We start from the raw sequence: 17638 nt of genomic DNA, 5'->3' as shown, positions 1-17638 counted from the left end.
GTGGTTAGGCTACAGGTATATTTTCTAGACAGAGGTAACAAGATTTGCTGCTGCAGTGGATGTTAATGCAAGGTCTAAAGGAGGAGTTCCTAGTTCTTGGTTTAAGTCACAGAACTAAGATATTAAATACTAGAGGGGGGGAGAGGGCAGGTGATGTGGGGCAGAAAGAGGGTGATGTGGAGACAGGTAGGAAAGAACCATCTAAGGTGAGTGAGAAGGGAAGTGAGGACATATAGCTCAGTGGATCGGAGGAACTGTGACGTCAAAGGATTGTTAGAGTCCGGATATCGGAGGTAACTGGAGAGACAGCACCAGAATAAAGTTAGGCTCAGTGGTGAGAAAAAAACTCATATTTTAAAATAATCTTTTATTTTTTCATCATGTATACTTTAACATACATCTATTGATATAAATCACATTTGTTTTTCAGTGATAATTCAATAATCTACTACATAATGTAAATCACAAAATATAATTCCTTCATTCCAAGCACTCCATTATGCATATTGTATGAGGTGAACCAGAATAATCTAACATCATTGGTGTTAATCTTAATGAGAAGTAGATAATCAACTTTTCTATTACTAAGTGTAAATTTAGATGTTTAAGGAGAAAAATCTAACATTAGATTCTTGTATCTTCAGAATTAAAGAATATATATATAAAATGAGCAAAATCAAGATGTTCAAATCAGTGAGGGGTAGGAGTGTGGGTGTGGATCTGTGGTCTGGAAACATTAACATGTAAAATAGAAATTCTATTAATCACATTTTCCTAGGAATAAATTTGGGCATGTTGTAATCATGTGAGTATCATCATTCACTACAGACATTAATAGAAAAAGATAAATAAGTTGCCTGTTTTAACTATTGAAACAATGTTTTTAAATGTTCGGAAGAGATTTTCCTAATCTTTTTCAAGATACAAATCTTTATTCTTGATTTTATAGACTGATTTTTGTCTACAAAACTTACTAATAGTGTTCATATTTTTTATTAATCAAATATCTCTCTATTGGTTAGAATTTATAAACTGCATTAAATAACACATTTTGTCACTGAATCAAGATAGTGTCAACCCTAGTGAGATTTCACCTTTTATGGAAACTTCTGTAGCACTGTTTTGGTAAATATATGATTTACACAAAACATTTTGAAAAACTGAATACAGTTTATGAACTCTTACTTGACCATTTTCATGGACCCTATTTGGGGAACCAATCACTGAACAAAATGTCTGTTTTTACATTTGCCTTTTTAAATTCTATCTTATTTTTTCTCCTTCCTATTTTCTTCTTATGCTCTCTCATTTGTCTCCTTCTCTTTATCATTTTCATTTTCTAACCAAACTCCTAACCCCACTCCCCTCCCCCTTTCCTTTGTCCTCATGTCTTCTAGGATTTTTTTTCTCCTGTTCTGCTTCTTCTGTGCTTAGATTCACATCTCCTCCTGGTAAGCTTTGTTCGCCATAGAGAATTTGTTCCTATTGGGTTCATTGGTTCTTTCAGAGAGAATTGCAGATGGAATAAGTTAAATACTAATAATCTGGCTATGTAGTAATCCACAAACAAGATATGTAAACAAATCACAAATGCAGCATGTAATTATCCATTGCTGACGTGAATAAGGCATAGTCTCTTTGGTATAAGCTTCTCATGCTCAGGATGTAGCATCAGTAAACTCTTAAATGTTTCATGTTGCTGGGCATCCTGTGAATTAAAGATACTGTTTAACAACAGTACAAATCTCATTTTAATACTTTTTCATTTTTTATTGCATTGGGGGTAGTTTTTATTCTTATTCTTTAGTTCAACTTATACAGTGTGTGATGCTTTAAGATAAGCAAGAATCTAAATACTGGAATGTTATCTGGAATATGACTCTCCTCCCAACTTTTTACAGATTCACTGAATGACTGTAGGTCACATGATTCTCCTGTTCATTTCATAAGATTGATAGATCCAACATTTATTGTTCACTTACCATGTGCCACTCACTCTTCTAGAAGTGCCTTCCACATATGACACAATTCTGTGAAGTAGGTGCTATTACTATATTAACTTTACAGATAAAAATCTGAGACACAGAAAGGTTCATTAATTTGCTGAAAGTCATAGGGTAGGTGACAGAGCCAGGACTTTTAACTCAAGAAGTCAGATTCCCAGTTTGAGGTGCTGACAACCATTCTTCATGGCCTCCTTGAGGCCACAATTCCAAAATGTAGACACTGACCTCCCAACTCTTACTGCCTTCACCTCTGCTCCGTTTCATTCACCCGCGGATACAGAAGACCTTTGACCCATCTTCTTTCAGAGCTATTCCTTCTCCAAGACCTTAGACTCAGTGCTTTCCCGATTCGCTCTCCTTACCTTTCATACCTCCTGCTTTTTTACAGCTACTGAACCTGCCCTGATCATCTCTACATGTAACAGAGGTTACACCTGACCTTTTTCTCCCAGGGTCACTCATGCCTCTTTCCTGCTTTCCCTTACTTCTCTGTCATACCAGAAGCACTTCCAATGCTCTAATTCACGTTTCAGTTTTCTATCCTTTAACTTCACCTACTCCTTCTGTCTGGAATAAGCTTATTAAAAACTTCACACAATCTTCAAGCCACTCTCCTAACACCTCATCCCCTACCCTCGCCCTTCAGAATATTACCTTTTCCATAATGCTCTTCCTGGTTATCTCAAAAAGTCAGGTGTACCCTCTGTCTCCTCAGTTTGTCTCCTCATGCTACACTTAGTCTGTACAACAAACATCGTGCTTCTTAAGTCTGCCTGATAATCTACTTATATATGAATTCCCTTAGCATCCCTTCCAGCCTGTAACCATAACTTAGAAGACCTAACTTAATGCCTTTTGGTAGACTAGAGTATGGAACAAAGAACTTTGCAACTGAAAAGAATGTTCTATTTCAATCCTTCATTTTATTAGTAAGGACACTGAAGCCTAGTCAAAGAGGCAAGTCACACTGACAGTGGAAGAGAAAAATTCACTTGTTCCTTCCTTTGTTGCATGCATATTATGAATAAAATTATGTGTGCACTGGGCATTGTGCTAAGCACTAGGGATACACAGGCAAGAGTGTCTACTTTAAAGAAATTCAGAGTCTACTGACTGGAAGAGACAACAGATTGTTACAATATCACATGATGGGATAGCTGTTTGTGGAATAAATAAATGAATATATAAAGAAATGCACAAGTCAAGGAATTTTAGTAATTGTACCTTTGTAGTAATATTATATGATCTTTACAATAACAAATGTATGGAAATAGGTTTTGTAATTCACTTAATAAAATCACATCCCAAGCAGCAAAAAGAAATGTCATTTGGATTTGTAGCAGACAAGCTATTCTCCATCAGCCTGAAAAAGAGGGAGGTCTACTGGAAACCGAGAAGTGATGTTTCCCATCTTACAGTTTTTAGTTTTTCTCCCTTCAGTTTTTGCTGTTGCTTTTCTTCATGTATTTAGCTCTGAGCATTTACTGACTATCTGGGATGGTTTTTGTCTTGTTTGCTAATTAACTCTATGTTCACCTCAACATTCCATGGACTTTGGTCTGGATGTACTTACTACTCACTTTACTTACTTATTTTTAAAATTGAATGTTCTTACAATGTTGGCTCCTATTCCCCCAGTGAGGTTTTCTGAAAGGCACAGTGCCTGCTTAATTTAGGTGCCAAAGGGAGTGTGATGGGGTTTATGATATGTGACTCCCAGATCTACAGGATGCTTACCTGAGAAATCCCAGGTCCACTCTACGCACAGTGCGTCAGGAAGGACTTCCAGTTGGGGGGCGTTAGGGGGAGCTTTATTTGAAAATGGTTCCAAAACCTGTAAAAAAGATAAGGCAGAGGAATATATTTTGGAAACTCCCGTGTCTGCTCTTTTGTCAAGATCTGTTTAGTGCCTGGTACTCAAATCTCCCTAAGAGGCAGCGTTTCTGTACTGTTTCAGTTGTTCACACAGCTTGGCATTTTTGAGTGCTGAATGTAGCTCCTTAAAACATGACAACTATGTCTTATTTTTATTTTACTGTGATGTGCCTCACTTTAAGAAATTCTCATGTGGAAACAGAGATCTATATTCTGTACACAAATGCATTAGGACCTGGTATTGGAGAACGTGCAGGTAAATGAGGATTCTCTCATACATTATTTCTGGGAAGGAGATCTGGCTTCCTGAAGGACGATTTGGTAAGAGTACAACAAAAAACATATACACCATGTTGGATCCAACAGCTCCGCTCCTAGGAATTTATCCCAAGGAAATCACTGTGAAAGTGTGCAAGGCTTGTTTATTTGCCAAATCACTGTTTCAAATTGTGAAAAGTTAGGAACAATTTAGAGGTAGATCGAAGATTGTTTAGCAGACATGCAAGTACAAAAGTACGTGAAGTATCATTTTTATAAAAAGTACGTGTGTATGTGCTTGTAAGCAGAAAAAGAAATTAGATACCAAAATATAAACTCCTCTCCTGGGTAGTGAGCATTATTTGTGGTTTTTACTCTTTCTTTGTATTTTTAAATATTTTTTTCAAAATTTCTAGAGTAGATATTTATTTTTATAACTAGAAAAATATTTAATAATCTCATAAATTTCATTTAAAAGCAACAAAGATGAATTGGTCTGTGACTCCTTCCCAGATTCATTATGAGGTTGTCTTATATCTGTGACCTTTTTAATCAAAGCAATATAACAAAATATCCTTAGTATCAATATCCTAGAAGTTTCCAAGATGGAATTATTTTCTTAAGAAAAGTGACCTCTTGAATCTCCACAAATGTTGCTACATTTCTTTTTTTCCAGAACAAGAAGTGAGGTACATGGTCTGTTGAAACTGAACACAACCTGGAATGGTTTACAGCTGTTAAAATGTTTGAGGTTAATACCGAAGATACACTGATATGCAAAAAACGCAGGTTACAGAACATATGTATTAGGACTACATTAAAAACACCAGCAACAATAAACCCCCACCCTCAACTATACGGAATGTTTTACTGAAAACAAATATATTTAGAGAAATGTTGATATGCCCAGAAACAGGCCTGTGATGACACGCACTGAGCAGTTACCAAGCAGTGCCCTGCAGAGTGGGTGAAAGGGGAAGCCGGAAACAGGCTGTTCTGGGAGAGGTGTGGGATAGAGCTATTTACTTTTTTATTTTATATATTTCTACATTTTGAAAATAGTTTTTGTAATTTAAAAACATTCAAAAGGAAATAAGTAAAAAAAGAAATATTAAGACATGCCTGTGCTTGCAAGTGATGCCAGGGTTCTTGTTTGCAGAGTCGAACAATGAACTTAGCAAACACCCAAGGTAGGAGAGCCAGGGAGAGGTTTTTTTTTTTGAGAGATACAATGAGAGGACAGAGCTCCTGGCTCACACCAGGAGGGGACAAGAGAGCCCGTGTTGGTGGTGTGTTGTCTAGGGGTTTTATAGGCAGTTGAGGATTTTGGGGAACTGGACAAAAGGCTTAGGGTGTGGACTTGTTAAGTGGCCCCTGAATATTAAAAATTAACTTAACACAAGAACTTTACTACTCTGATTTCTCCCTGGGATACCAGCGTCTTGGTCTGGGAGCATATCAAACAAGGCCACCGGTCCAGCCCCCAAGGTGGGCTGAGTTATTGTCTGTTTGCTAAAGAGTAAGTTAAGAATTTTGCTTCTTAACTTCCTGGGTGTTAAAATGCAATCTTATCTTTAAGGTGGAATCCTTCCTGCCTTTTACTGTGTTGTCTACAGCTAGGTCTGCATGCTAAATTAACTGCCCAGTTTGCAAATCACCTCATCAGATCTGAAGGAGGAAAGACAGCACATAGGCCTGGGCCTTTTAGCCTGTTAAAGTGAATCTGACACATGATTACAAATGATAGCATAATAAAACCATGTGCTACTCTTCTTTATCTGGAAATATTAACTGATCTCACTGAAGAATGACTCTAAAGCTTAATGTTTAACACAGAGCTTTGGCAGGGGGTTTCCTTGCATGTAGTTACATTGCTCTGACTGTAAATATCCTGCCTTGCTTTTTTCCGGAGGCCCTCACCTTACTCTGACTACACCCATGGTCCCTGCCTCACAAGATCAAGGCAGAAGCCAGATAGTAATTTTTGCATATTTAAAATTAAATTCCTGCATTTTTCAGTGGATTGGTGATAACTGATATGAAAGTATACTCTATCTTGGTGATTATTTTGCAAATATAAAAATGACAAATGGGCTTTTCTAACATTTCAACTCAAAAATTCCAAATATAGTGTTAAAGATTATACAGAGTTTTGCAATGAGAGGCTTACATGGTTTTGAAGTGTAGGCAGGCATAAGTTCAGGGGCCATTCCCATCAACCAACTAGTCCACCAAATTCACACTAGAGTTGGGCAGAAGCAAAAATGTGACAAGGGAAACAATTGTCTTCAATGACCACATCTTTGCCCATGAAAACCTCCTCCCCATTTTTGCCTTGGGAAACATACCCTTTCCCTCTTATAATATCCTTTCCTTTTCTATATCAAAACCTACTTCCAGGAGGGATCAAAACATATTTATATGAATGTATACATAATGACTGTTTAAAATGTTCCTTTCTTAGCCAGATTTGCTTTTTAACAAAAAGGTTACCAAAGGACTAAAGCTCTAATGGTGGAATCTCATATATCCAACAGAATTTGGGGCAAAGTCAGTCACTGACGGAACTTATATATCCTGAACATCTTCTGCAGTGGTCAAAACAGGCATTTCAGACTTACAGATGATGGTATACGTCAGGATCCCGCTGAAGCCGGGTTTGGAATCCTATATACAAGTCATCCCAGAGGAGACCATTCTTCACCACGTGCCTGATGACGTCAACCCGGCTCCGAATCTGAAACAGATATGGAACAACTAGCAGGGGCAAGCCAGCCAGCACAGGATATTGACCACTGGTGTCCCTGGGAGAAGAGCTGCCTGTGATGGCAGGAGCCTGGGGAGTCCAGGAGAGAAGTCTACTGGAGTGGATATCACAGGCTAAGTGGAAAGAAGTTACCCTGAGTAAAGCAGAAATTGAGGGAATAAAAACAGGAAATGACCAGGAGCTGGCAGGGGCATGGTGGCTGAGAGCGCAGACAGAGTCAGACTGCTGGGTTCAAAGCCAGGGCCCAGCTGTGTGAATTCGGCAACCATTCTGCACCTCATTTTCCTCATATTTCTCAAAGTATTAACTGAGTCTATGTGTATACAATACTTAAAACAAGGGCTGGCACATAGTAAGCTTTCCCTAAATGGTGCTACACCATTGTTCTGAAAGTTCAGTGTTCTAGTCTCCTACCTGAACATTCAGAAGCAGAGCAGAGCCTGCAAGTTCACAGCAATCTGCGTTTCTGGACTGCCACAGAGCAGTATCACCTTAATTAGGTGGTCAAGGCCCTTACTTTTAAAGAATTCCAACTGCTGACAAGGAAGCTGTTGAAAAGTCACAGGAGCACAGAATAGAAGACAAGCAGAGCTGGTTTTAAGTCTCAGCCCAGCATTTACTAATCATGGGACCTTAACTTTGCTCAGCCTTAGTTTTGTTTATTACAGGGCTGTTGTGAGAAGAAAAGATGAGATAATTTATAAAAAAGAGCGTGAGGTAGCTCTTGTAAGACAATAAGATTGGACAAGGTTTTAATAGCTCCTTAGTAGCAGTGTTAAAGTTTACCAGAAATTTTTTCAGTATCTGGCATCATATTTTTTTTCCTAATCAAGACTGTGTGAATGGCAGTAGAGGCAAGCTGTCCAGTGATAGGCTACTAATGACAAAGAAGGATCAGCAGATTGGTATTTTGGATTTATTTCTCTTTCTTGCACCATTCCTAAAAAATGATTATATCCATTGTGAACTGAAATAAAAAACCCTGGTCAGAGGATCTGTCCTTAGAAACATGATCACACAGTTTGTTCAGGGTGAGGATTGACCAGCTAAGATGCAGAACCAAGGTCTAGTTCCTCACAGTGGAGGCGAGATGGGCTTTCTTGACCTTTTGATCCAGAGAGGAGTGCCTGGGAGAACTGGGGATGGGTTTGAGAATTTGTAGGGGGTAAAGTAGGAAGGTCTTGGTGATTGATTAGATTTGGAGAGCAGGGAAAAGGGAAGACTTGATGATTACTCCCCTATTTCTAGTGTGGCTTACTGGGGGGTGAATAATGCCAACAATCAAGGTAGGAAAGGAGGAAGAGTTTTGAGAAGGAAGATGAGTTGAATTTTGAACAAGTTTAAAAAGAGGTGCTACAGATTTTGGAAGTCTGGGTGATAATATCTTGCAGGCAAGTTGGCTATAAAAAAATTTAAGTTTGGAGGGAACAGGGAGAAATCTGGGCAGGATATAAGGAGTTTTGGCATCATTAGCAGAGAAGTGATGCTAGCAAATAAGTTCACCCAGGAAAGACTTGGGAAGACTGGTGGTTGAATACAGAACTCCGGAGAAAGACAAAAGATTTAAGTGATGGCTGGAGAGAGACTTGGAAAGAATGCAGAAGAATAGGAAGAACAGAAAACAAGGGGTGAAATCTAAGAAAGGACTTCTATTCAGAGTGATGTGTAACCTGTCATCTGCACACTTCCAGACCCAACTAAAATGTCCACAAAGGGATTACATAGGTATAAACTGCCTCAGGGAGGAGGAAACAAAGTGGGTGGTTGACAGGCAGTTGATTTCAGATAATTAACTTGAATCTGGAAAGCAGGTCAATGAGTCACCACCAAAGAACACAACAGGGCACAGGCTGCCGAATCCCAGAAAACATGAGCAGGGGTGTTCAGATGTGGAGGGCATAGAGGTAGGTACCAAGGATGCCAGCAGGGGCACACGGCACTGTGTACATGAAATGATTCACCCCTTGCCTACATCTGTGTGTTGTTCCCACCACACATCCAGAAAGTTCTCTGAATAAATGCACTTGATGTGAGGAGAACAAGGGCAGGCAGTGTATTTCTGATGTCCCAAGGTGAGGACCTCCACATGTTGGTACTAGGAGTCCCCCAGCCTAACAGCTGGCTCCTCACTTTCGTAACTTAAACTGGTGTCCTCCTGACCAAAAGCAGCCGAGCTCTTGTTTCATATAGCCTACACTTCCTTTCAAAAATTTGAATTAGCTTTCCACATTTATAAATATGGGTATTTCACATAAAAATCCAGATTTCTAAGTTCTCCAGAAAATTCAGATCAGCTGGAGCCCAGCAGGGGGTGCCCCCTTCCAACCTGGCATTTGTGTCCCATGTGACAGTCCCCACCCAGCTTTGCCTATTTACAAGATCTGCCTTGGGTCAGTCTGTGAGCATTTAACCCCTGCCTTCAAATAAAGCCCGCTGGATAACAAATCCTATACATATACAGACATTACATGCACTAAATTAGCTTGAAAAGCCTTTGTACGGTAAATATAGATGAACTCCTTCATTCTTAAACATCACTCAGAAAGAAAGAAAGGTCAGCCTGGGGTAAGCAACGTGGAGCACATCTAGAAGCCACAGGGCAATGCCTTCAGGTGTCCATGGAAAATGGGTTGCCACCCAGCATTACATGCTCAGCTAGACTGTCATGAACATGAAGCAGCAAAGTACTGCAACGTTTCACTTCCATGCACCCTTTCTGTGTCAGTCACTTAAGCAGAGAGCCCCACAAAGGAGTAAAGCAAAGATGGCAAAGATGTGGGTGGTGTCTGGAAGCAGTTAAGAGGTGTCACTGGTGACAGATTTGCAGCAGACTGAGAGGAGCCCTTCCCGACTGACACAGGAGGATAGAAAGCTACCAGAGCCGTGCATCCAGGAGGGATGGAGAGTTGGTGATAGAAAGTGTACTTATGAGGCTGAAAAGCAATTACTGCAAAACAAAGGAAAAGAAAAGAAAAGGCAATATTAGAGGGCTACAGGAAACAAGAGGAGGAACTCTTCCATAGGCATAATCTCCTTAAGCAAACCTCAGCATATAGAAACCTCACTAAGCTCCTGGAGATAAAATCACCGAGCTGCATTACAGACCGCCATGCGCAACGGTTTACCCTGTCGGGGTTTTTACATCTGCAGCAGAGCTGTTACTTGCTTTATTCAGCAGATACATTAAGAAAAGTGACTTTTTTCAATTAAATATTTTTAAATGATCTTGTTATTTAAAAATTTTTAAAGATGAACCTCCTTTAAGGCTAAGAGATACCTTAATTTATAGGTTTTGTAAATGCAGATTTGAGAAGCAACAGAGCAGCTAAATGAAAAGACTTAGAGGCTAGACTGCCTGCTGTCAGAGCCCTGCACCCTGTTTACCAGCTAGAAGATCTTGGGATAAATTTTTAGCTTCTTGATATGGCATTTCCCTCATTTATGAATGGAGAATACAGAGTATCTGTTCATAAGGTTGTTGCCAAATTAAATTACTTAATTTCTATAAAGTGCTTAAAGCTGTGTTTGGCACAGAGTTGGCTACATATTTGTTACATAAAGGACATTTAACAGATTCCCTCTAAGATTTTGCTTAAAATGAGTGCTTCACATAGGGTTTTTTCTGTATATGAAACCCAGTTTTTTTTAAACCCATAAAGTAGGCAATGGATTATTGGTTTTATAGAAGTTTCAGCATAGGATTCTCTTCAATACCAAGTCATTTACTAAACATGAAAATACAAGTCAAATTATTAAAATGTAGTTTAAGACACATCTATTATATGAAGATACACTTGAGCCTCACAATTAAGGTATCATACATTTATAGTGCACATATAATAAGCTTAAGGGCAGACCACATATCCTTCATTTATAGTGATTCTTACATTTATACAGAATTTTAAATTACAATGCATGCTCACTTATATTATGTCACTTGACTAAACTCGTAAGGTGGGAATATGTCCTATGAAAGAAAAACCCAAGGCTCGGTTGTGCACCAGTCCTATCCCAAACTATCTCCAAAGCTTTTTCCTTTACATCATGCTGCCGCAGGCGAGGGGTTTGCTCAAAATCAGAGCTCAACAAAATACTTGTAGATTTATGTTGACATCAGTTCCTTTTACAGAGACACTCATCAGGTCACGTGGTGAAGGAGACACCATTGGAGAAAAGAGAAAGGAGGGCAGAGGTCAGTGTCTGAGGTCCAGTAACAACTCAGGCAGGTCAGCTGTTTGGAAGGAAGTAGTAGAGAAGCCGGTCTGTAAGTGACTCAAAAACGTTTATGCTTATTGAAACATAATGATTATGTTTCCATGTTGGCTCATTAGTTATGGTACATATACCAGAGTGAAGTAAAATGTTAACAACGCTCTCTGTGCTATCTTTGCAACTTTTCTGTATATCTGAAGTTATTCTAAAATGAAAAGGTTGTTTAAGAGGAAGGAGGGATGGAGGGAAGGGGCACTTTCAGCAGTGCTGCTGCTTACTTCCTCATAGGGATGCTCCCGGCTTGGCCTTTCTTTTGGAAAGGATAAATCTAGAAAGTCAACCAAATAGTCATATCCTCCAGGAAAAGGGTGGAAGTCCTCATCTGTCTCAATTATCTGTGCAAATGACAACATGGTAAAGGGAAAGCACATGAATCTGGTAGTCAAGGTCTTTAAACAATTCTAGAATGTGTTAGACCCAAATGTCCTCAGTTGATAGCGATGAACTGGAGTTGATCTAAAAAGGGTCTCTCCTTCATTCTCTTTCTCCCCCACTCCTCCCTTAATCTCTCTCCCCCCTGAACTAATAACATTCAAATCCTAGTCTTCTACACTAACAAAACTGCTTCGTATTACTGACTTCAATCAAATTTTCAGAGATTATCATTACCTTAAGCATTACTAGTAATGAGATATCAAATACCATTATGTTTGCAGCCTAAGAAATAAATAAAAGTGGAATGTTTCCCATCATATAACAGCTAAACAAATAGTTTCTTTGAAAATTTCAAATGTTTTCTCTTTTTCATACTAATTGTCCAACTGAAAACATAATTTAGACCAATATTTCCCAGGTCTTTGGATTTCAAAGACAATTTCCTAAAAAGTATTTGGGAGCTAATATAGTCCCCAATATTTTATTTTGCCAAGTGAGGACTTCAGGGGGGAGCCTACTAAACATAATGTTCTTCATGTAATTGTAGATTAATGATACCAAAATTAAAAAATAATAATAATTTTTTTAAAAAACCTTACATCTGTTATTCTTTTATTTCACTAAAGGAAGAATGCTTACATCTGAAAAATAGTAAGGGCCTAATTTTGGAATGATGCCAATTCATTCCAAGAAAGGAAAGTTGACAACTTTGTAACCACTCATTCTTACTTCACTATTGACCAGCAAAAATCTCACAGACTGGCAATGACCCCCAGGAGGGTGTTTAGGAATCACTGCTTTTGAGAATGGCAAGTGTTGCCTAATAGTTCAGGAGTTAACAGGTGAATTTGGGGATAGTCCTCACTCTGAGGGCACTCAATCCTTGTCTTCAAAGGTGTGAGTGTTTCCTGAAGCCTTCCCTAAACTTTGCTCCCTTTACACAATCTCAGGCACTAAATATAAGCCAGATACAGGGCAGCACAGAGAGGCAGTGACTCTAAGGCATCTTCCTACGCTGATGGACAGTGACTGCAATGGGGTGGGGGTGGGGTTTGATAACACGGGTGAGTGTTGAAACCACAGTGTTGCTCATATGAAACCTTCATAAGATTGTATATCAATGATACCTTAATTATAAATAAATAAAAGCCAGATTTTAAAAAATGTATATATATAAGCGGCTGGTTACTCACTGACTTTGCAGGTAACCTCAGGCCATTTCAGACTTCCTCTTTCTTTTGCACCTCCTCCCTGTTAGGACTTAATTTGCATTGAGATACAACCTTAGCTTTGGTGACTGGGTTTTAACCTGCACCTCTTGGCTTATGAGCTCTGTTGTAGGTGTTGAGGCTCATTGAAGCTCTAGCTCTAGGCTGGCCTCACGGTTTGTGGAATTCAGTCCTTACCACAACTGCAAGGAAGAGCCCTCTGCTTCTGTGTCACCCTGTGCCCCTGGTGAGTCCCACCTTCCTGCCCCACAGTTTCAACAGCTGTTTCCATCATGCCAAAAATAAACAAAACAAACACCCACAAAAACAGACAACAACAGACACATGGTGACAGGAGGGAAAAGAAGGCTCCAAAAGAGAAACTAAACTGGACTTGAGAACATTCCCTAAATTTTCAACAAGAGATTGTTGATCACATTGTCAAATCTGCTCTCTATTAGGCAATTGGTAGGACTTAATGAATGTTTGTTGAGAAGCAAATCGGAATACAGGGGTTTTCATACATATCCATAATGCAAGAAAACAAAAACAAATAATACTTAGCAGCATACCCTGACCACCAGGTTATAATCCTTAAATCCAGCCCAAGTGAAGTATTTTTTTATCCAAGATGAGTGAAGAAATATTTCATCTCCTACAGCAGCATTCAAGATTTTCAAATATGGTCCAAAGTCCCAGGAATCCTTGCAAATTTTTGTCCCCTCTGGAGGCTCTATGATACCCTTACTTAAAGACACAAAGGTGAGAGAGTAATTGAGGCGAGCACAAATACAGAAGGTGAAAGTCAGCACACAAATATCAATAGTCAACCAGACGAAAGACTGCTCAGGGGATTCCCAGTGGACCCTCAGGAGCACTTCAGGGGACGCGAAGGGTTTCCAAGTCAGAATACATTTGAAGATTAAAGTCTGTGTCTGGAAAAAAAGTTGGAAAACCATTGATTTTAGGGCTCTCTTGGTTTAAATAACTAAACTATGGCAACGTTGCCTAAAACAGAATGCAGTGGTGTTCCTGCTTTGCTTTATAACTTTCTCAAGCTCCCCTTACTCATAGGTAGCTTCCTTGGACTGTCCCTACAAGGCCTTTCCAACCCTGGTCCCAACAAGGCGTTCCTGACTCATCCCTTACCTCCCCCTTCACTTAGCACCCCTGCACTCAGGTAGATGGATGCCTTCATGAGGAAAGGGCCTTTTCACAGCTGTATCCCTGTACCTAGCATGGCGCCTAGTATACAGAAGGAGCTAAATAAACCACTTCCGAATGGATGGCATATATTCACTTATTCAAAGCATCTATATTCACCAAACTAATGGTACCATTTACACTTCCCTTCTCCAGCAAATGCCGTCTCCACCTCTCTGCACCCCCTCCACGCTCCTGTTCCCAGTTACTCTACTTGCAACCTCCTCTTCACCTCTAAAACCTAGTTTAAATGCCAAAGATTTCAGATTGAGATTTCCTTGACCACATTTCCTCTCTTTCCTGTCCCTGGCTCCCCTCAAAAAAGATTTAAACTCTTAGACTCTCTGTGTCACTTATACTCTTAATATGGAGAATCAATAATACTGATTCTCTTGTTACTCAGAATGCTTTGGTGTGACACAATCATGTAAATGCTGATTCCTGGGCTCTGCCTCAGATCTATTGAATCAGAATCTCTGGGTGTGGAGCCCAGGGATCTGCATTCATGCAAGTTCCTCAGGATATTCTAATGTTCATTAAATTTTGAGTTACTGCCATAGAATACATCTGAAGGACTGAAAAGAGATGAGGGAGGGAAAAGCTAATGACAAAGTCTCTTGAATGCTCTGCCAATAAATAATTAAAAATCTCCTTCACTCTTGATCTGGGTGATCAAAATTACCTTTTATCCTAGATGCAGTAGGGAGATCCTAAAGAATTTTCAGCAGGGAAGGAACAGGATGAGTTTTGCATTTGAAAGATTCCTTTGGCAGCTGTGCAGGGTAGGGGCTTTCAAACTTTTTGCCTATGAACCCAGCAGGAAATTACATTTTACATCGTATCAGGGTCTTCATACCAAGGGTATCTGTGAAATAAGTTACCTGAGATAATACTACCCTTGTTATATGAAATGTACTCAGGTCTGATCTGGTCTGGTCAAGTCTACTTTATTTCATTTTTTAAAAACCACTGGTTGAGATCAGTGCCATTGATTTTACGACCCACCAGTGGATTGTGACCAGTAGACTGAGAAAGGCTGGTGTGGAGGACGGATCAAAGGGGCGTGGGGGTGGAGGCACAGAGATAAGTCAGGGGCCACCGCAGAGATCTGGGTGAAAAATTGTGAGAAGCTGAATTAAGGCTAACAGCAGAAGGCGCTGGGGATGAGTGGTGGATTTGCGAGAGATTTATGAAGGAGAATTGACCAGATTTGATAACTAGTTTGATAAGGGAAGTTAGCAAGAGGCAAGGTGCCTGACCGCACTGTTCATTCCGACTACGTAGAGGGGAGGCAAAGAGGGTGTGCCCTTGGTAATGGCGTGCGCTGCTCTCCGACACATTTAGGCCATTCCTGAATAAGGGCAAGGAACGTACGGTTCCATTTGGGTCAAGTATTTATGAAAATGTGACATCAACTGATTGGCACTTCCAGTGCATTATCATTTGTTTATACTGTCTGAGGAATTGGCAAGTGGGTAATGTTTGCACTGATATGAAATTAACTTTCATGCTTATTGCTTTTTACTTACATAAGAGCTTATTTTTGAGCTGTATCAATGGTCCTTGATAGAAAAAGCTTCCTTTTCCTCTATCCTCTACTAAGATTCTGAGATAAGGAAAACACTTGAGTATGTAATTATTACATAGGATGAGAAACTCAGGGAGACTCAGTCTTTTCCCTCTAGATTTGAAAGATACTTATAGTCAACAAAATAAAATTCCTATAAATGGAGACCCTTTATTTTCTCATAAAACTGAGAACATTCACAAATCATTTTTATTCTCTATAAATATTTAAGCCAAACCTGTCTGTCGGGTCCTTTAACATCCTACCCAGATCAAGAATGGCTCCAGGTCGTGGGGTCCATGTTGCCACATCAGAGTTTTTCTTGATAAGATTGTTGAGTTCATTTGGGTCATTTTTGATGTTTGTTTCTTTAATATACCTGAAAAATAAGAATGTGTGTAAGAAAGTTTTTTCTCTGTATTCTCACTTTCTAATCCCCCTTCACTTACCCCATGGAGAAATAAAAACTATACTTGAGCTAATGTCCCTAATTAGAAAAGAATTATTAGTTAGAGAAGGTGGTATTTATACTTCATTTTTAAGTATAATCATGTGGTGATTGGGATTAAGTTAGATGAACCAAGACAGGCTATCATAAATAGATGGGAATATCACACTCTTATATTTAATATTACTTAGATATACAAATAATTCTGTTTTATTTCACAGATTATACTAAGTGTTTAACATGCACTAATGGACTTCATCTTCACAATGTTCTAATGAGAAAGCTGCCATTATTACCCTCATTTTATAGAGAAGGAAAGTAAGGTTGGAAAGGCAAGGTGACTTGCCCCAGATCACGCCACTCATCAGCAGGGTCCACACAGCTCTCTACCCACAGCCAGAACAAGGCTCAGCCTTCCCAAGAGGCCACTGGGAGGGACCTCTCCCCGACTTTGGGAGTAAAGTCTTTCCACCCCTCCTGTCATGTAAGTTTATAGCAAAACAACAGCCATCTATGAACCAGGAAGCAGACCCTCACTAGACCCCATATCTGCCAGCACCTTCATCTTGGACTTCTCAGTCTACAAAACTGTGAGAAATACATTTTTGTTGTTTATAATCCAAAAAAGTGTCTTTCCATTCAAACCACTTAAAATCCACCTGTTAGAAGATCACTTACATCCTCAGTCATAGCCCATCCTGAGATCTGGTTTCTGATTGTTGCTTTTGATCAAAGCTGAGAATCCCAAATTTAATTCCAAACCACTTCTTCTGGAAAAGGTTTACGTCCCCAATTTCAATGTCATATAAGCAGGTAATTGTGGTGGTGTTGGAGCAGAAAAAGGGAGATCCAGAGAAAAAGGATTTGCCACTTGTTTCATCTGATATGGGTTATGTATTCTGTTAAAAGGGAATTTTATTTTCTTGAGCTACAACTTGGTTACCTAGCCTGGATAGGTACTTTTAGTCAGATAGAGAAACACAAAACATATGTAAGCATTTATATTTCAATAGCACTAAGGTGGCTTACATTATTTATGATCTTGGAATCAATTTTGCAGACATGAGAGAAGATGCCCACCCAGAGGCGTGTGGCTTTTCCCTTCCTACACCCGAGTGCTTCCCGGTTTGTGGTCCGCAATTTGAAGCAGTGTCACCGCTTTGTCTCATCCTCTTACTACCTCTGGTCTCAAAATGGTTCACAAACTCTTCTCCCTGCTTCCAATCTACCCTTCTCCAAACCATGATACTATCAGCTAATTCTTCCTAAAACATAATGTGTGGCATTCACAAAGGTCTATCACTTCTCGATGCTGCTTTGTCTCCCTAAAACAGTAATAAAATCAATACGCAGATGCTGCCCTCTGCTGGGTATTGTGGGTACTGAGGGTAATTTCTGCTAATGACAGAGGGGTGGCGTGTAATTACTTTAAGTGGCAGCATCACATTAAGTAGTAAAGTGTCCTGTAAATAAGCACCCGTTACATTCTCTAAGTTCTTGCAATTCAACCTAGTATTTCTTGAATCTGAATTCTCTTTTCAATCCTCACTGTCATTCATCTGCCGGGATTTTGCTGGGCATTACACGGAACCTGCCTAGATTATTGTAATGGCTTTCAAACTGGTGTCCGGCATGAGCATTCCCATGTTCCTTCATCCG

The 17638-nt window shown here is 39.5% G+C and overlaps 1 protein-coding gene across 1 annotated transcript in view; it reads right to left on the bottom strand.

Annotated features, from left to right (window-relative positions):
• Positions 1–328: 328 nt before the first annotated feature.
• The window catches only part of LOC118925645 (cytidine monophosphate-N-acetylneuraminic acid hydroxylase), a 129428-nt gene continuing 112118 nt past the window's right edge, over positions 329–17638 (bottom strand). Inside the window, exons 12-17 of the mRNA XM_036911679.2 lie at positions 15770–15910; positions 13334–13508; positions 11397–11513; positions 6761–6876; positions 3744–3840; positions 329–1709 (exon numbers count right to left, since the gene is read on the bottom strand). Coding sequence (XP_036767574.2) covers positions 3765–3840; positions 6761–6876; positions 11397–11513; positions 13334–13508; positions 15770–15910 — 625 coding nt within the window. The 3' untranslated portion in view covers positions 329–1709; positions 3744–3764. The remainder of the gene's footprint in view (positions 1710–3743; positions 3841–6760; positions 6877–11396; positions 11514–13333; positions 13509–15769; positions 15911–17638) is intronic.

The sequence above is a fragment of the Manis pentadactyla genome, chromosome 16 (genome assembly GCF_030020395.1).
Source record: "Manis pentadactyla isolate mManPen7 chromosome 16, mManPen7.hap1, whole genome shotgun sequence".
In the NCBI taxonomy this organism is placed as follows: Eukaryota; Metazoa; Chordata; class Mammalia; order Pholidota; family Manidae; genus Manis; species Manis pentadactyla.
Note: the sequence above shows the minus strand (reverse complement) of the source record. Positions and strands in the feature narration are given on the sequence as shown.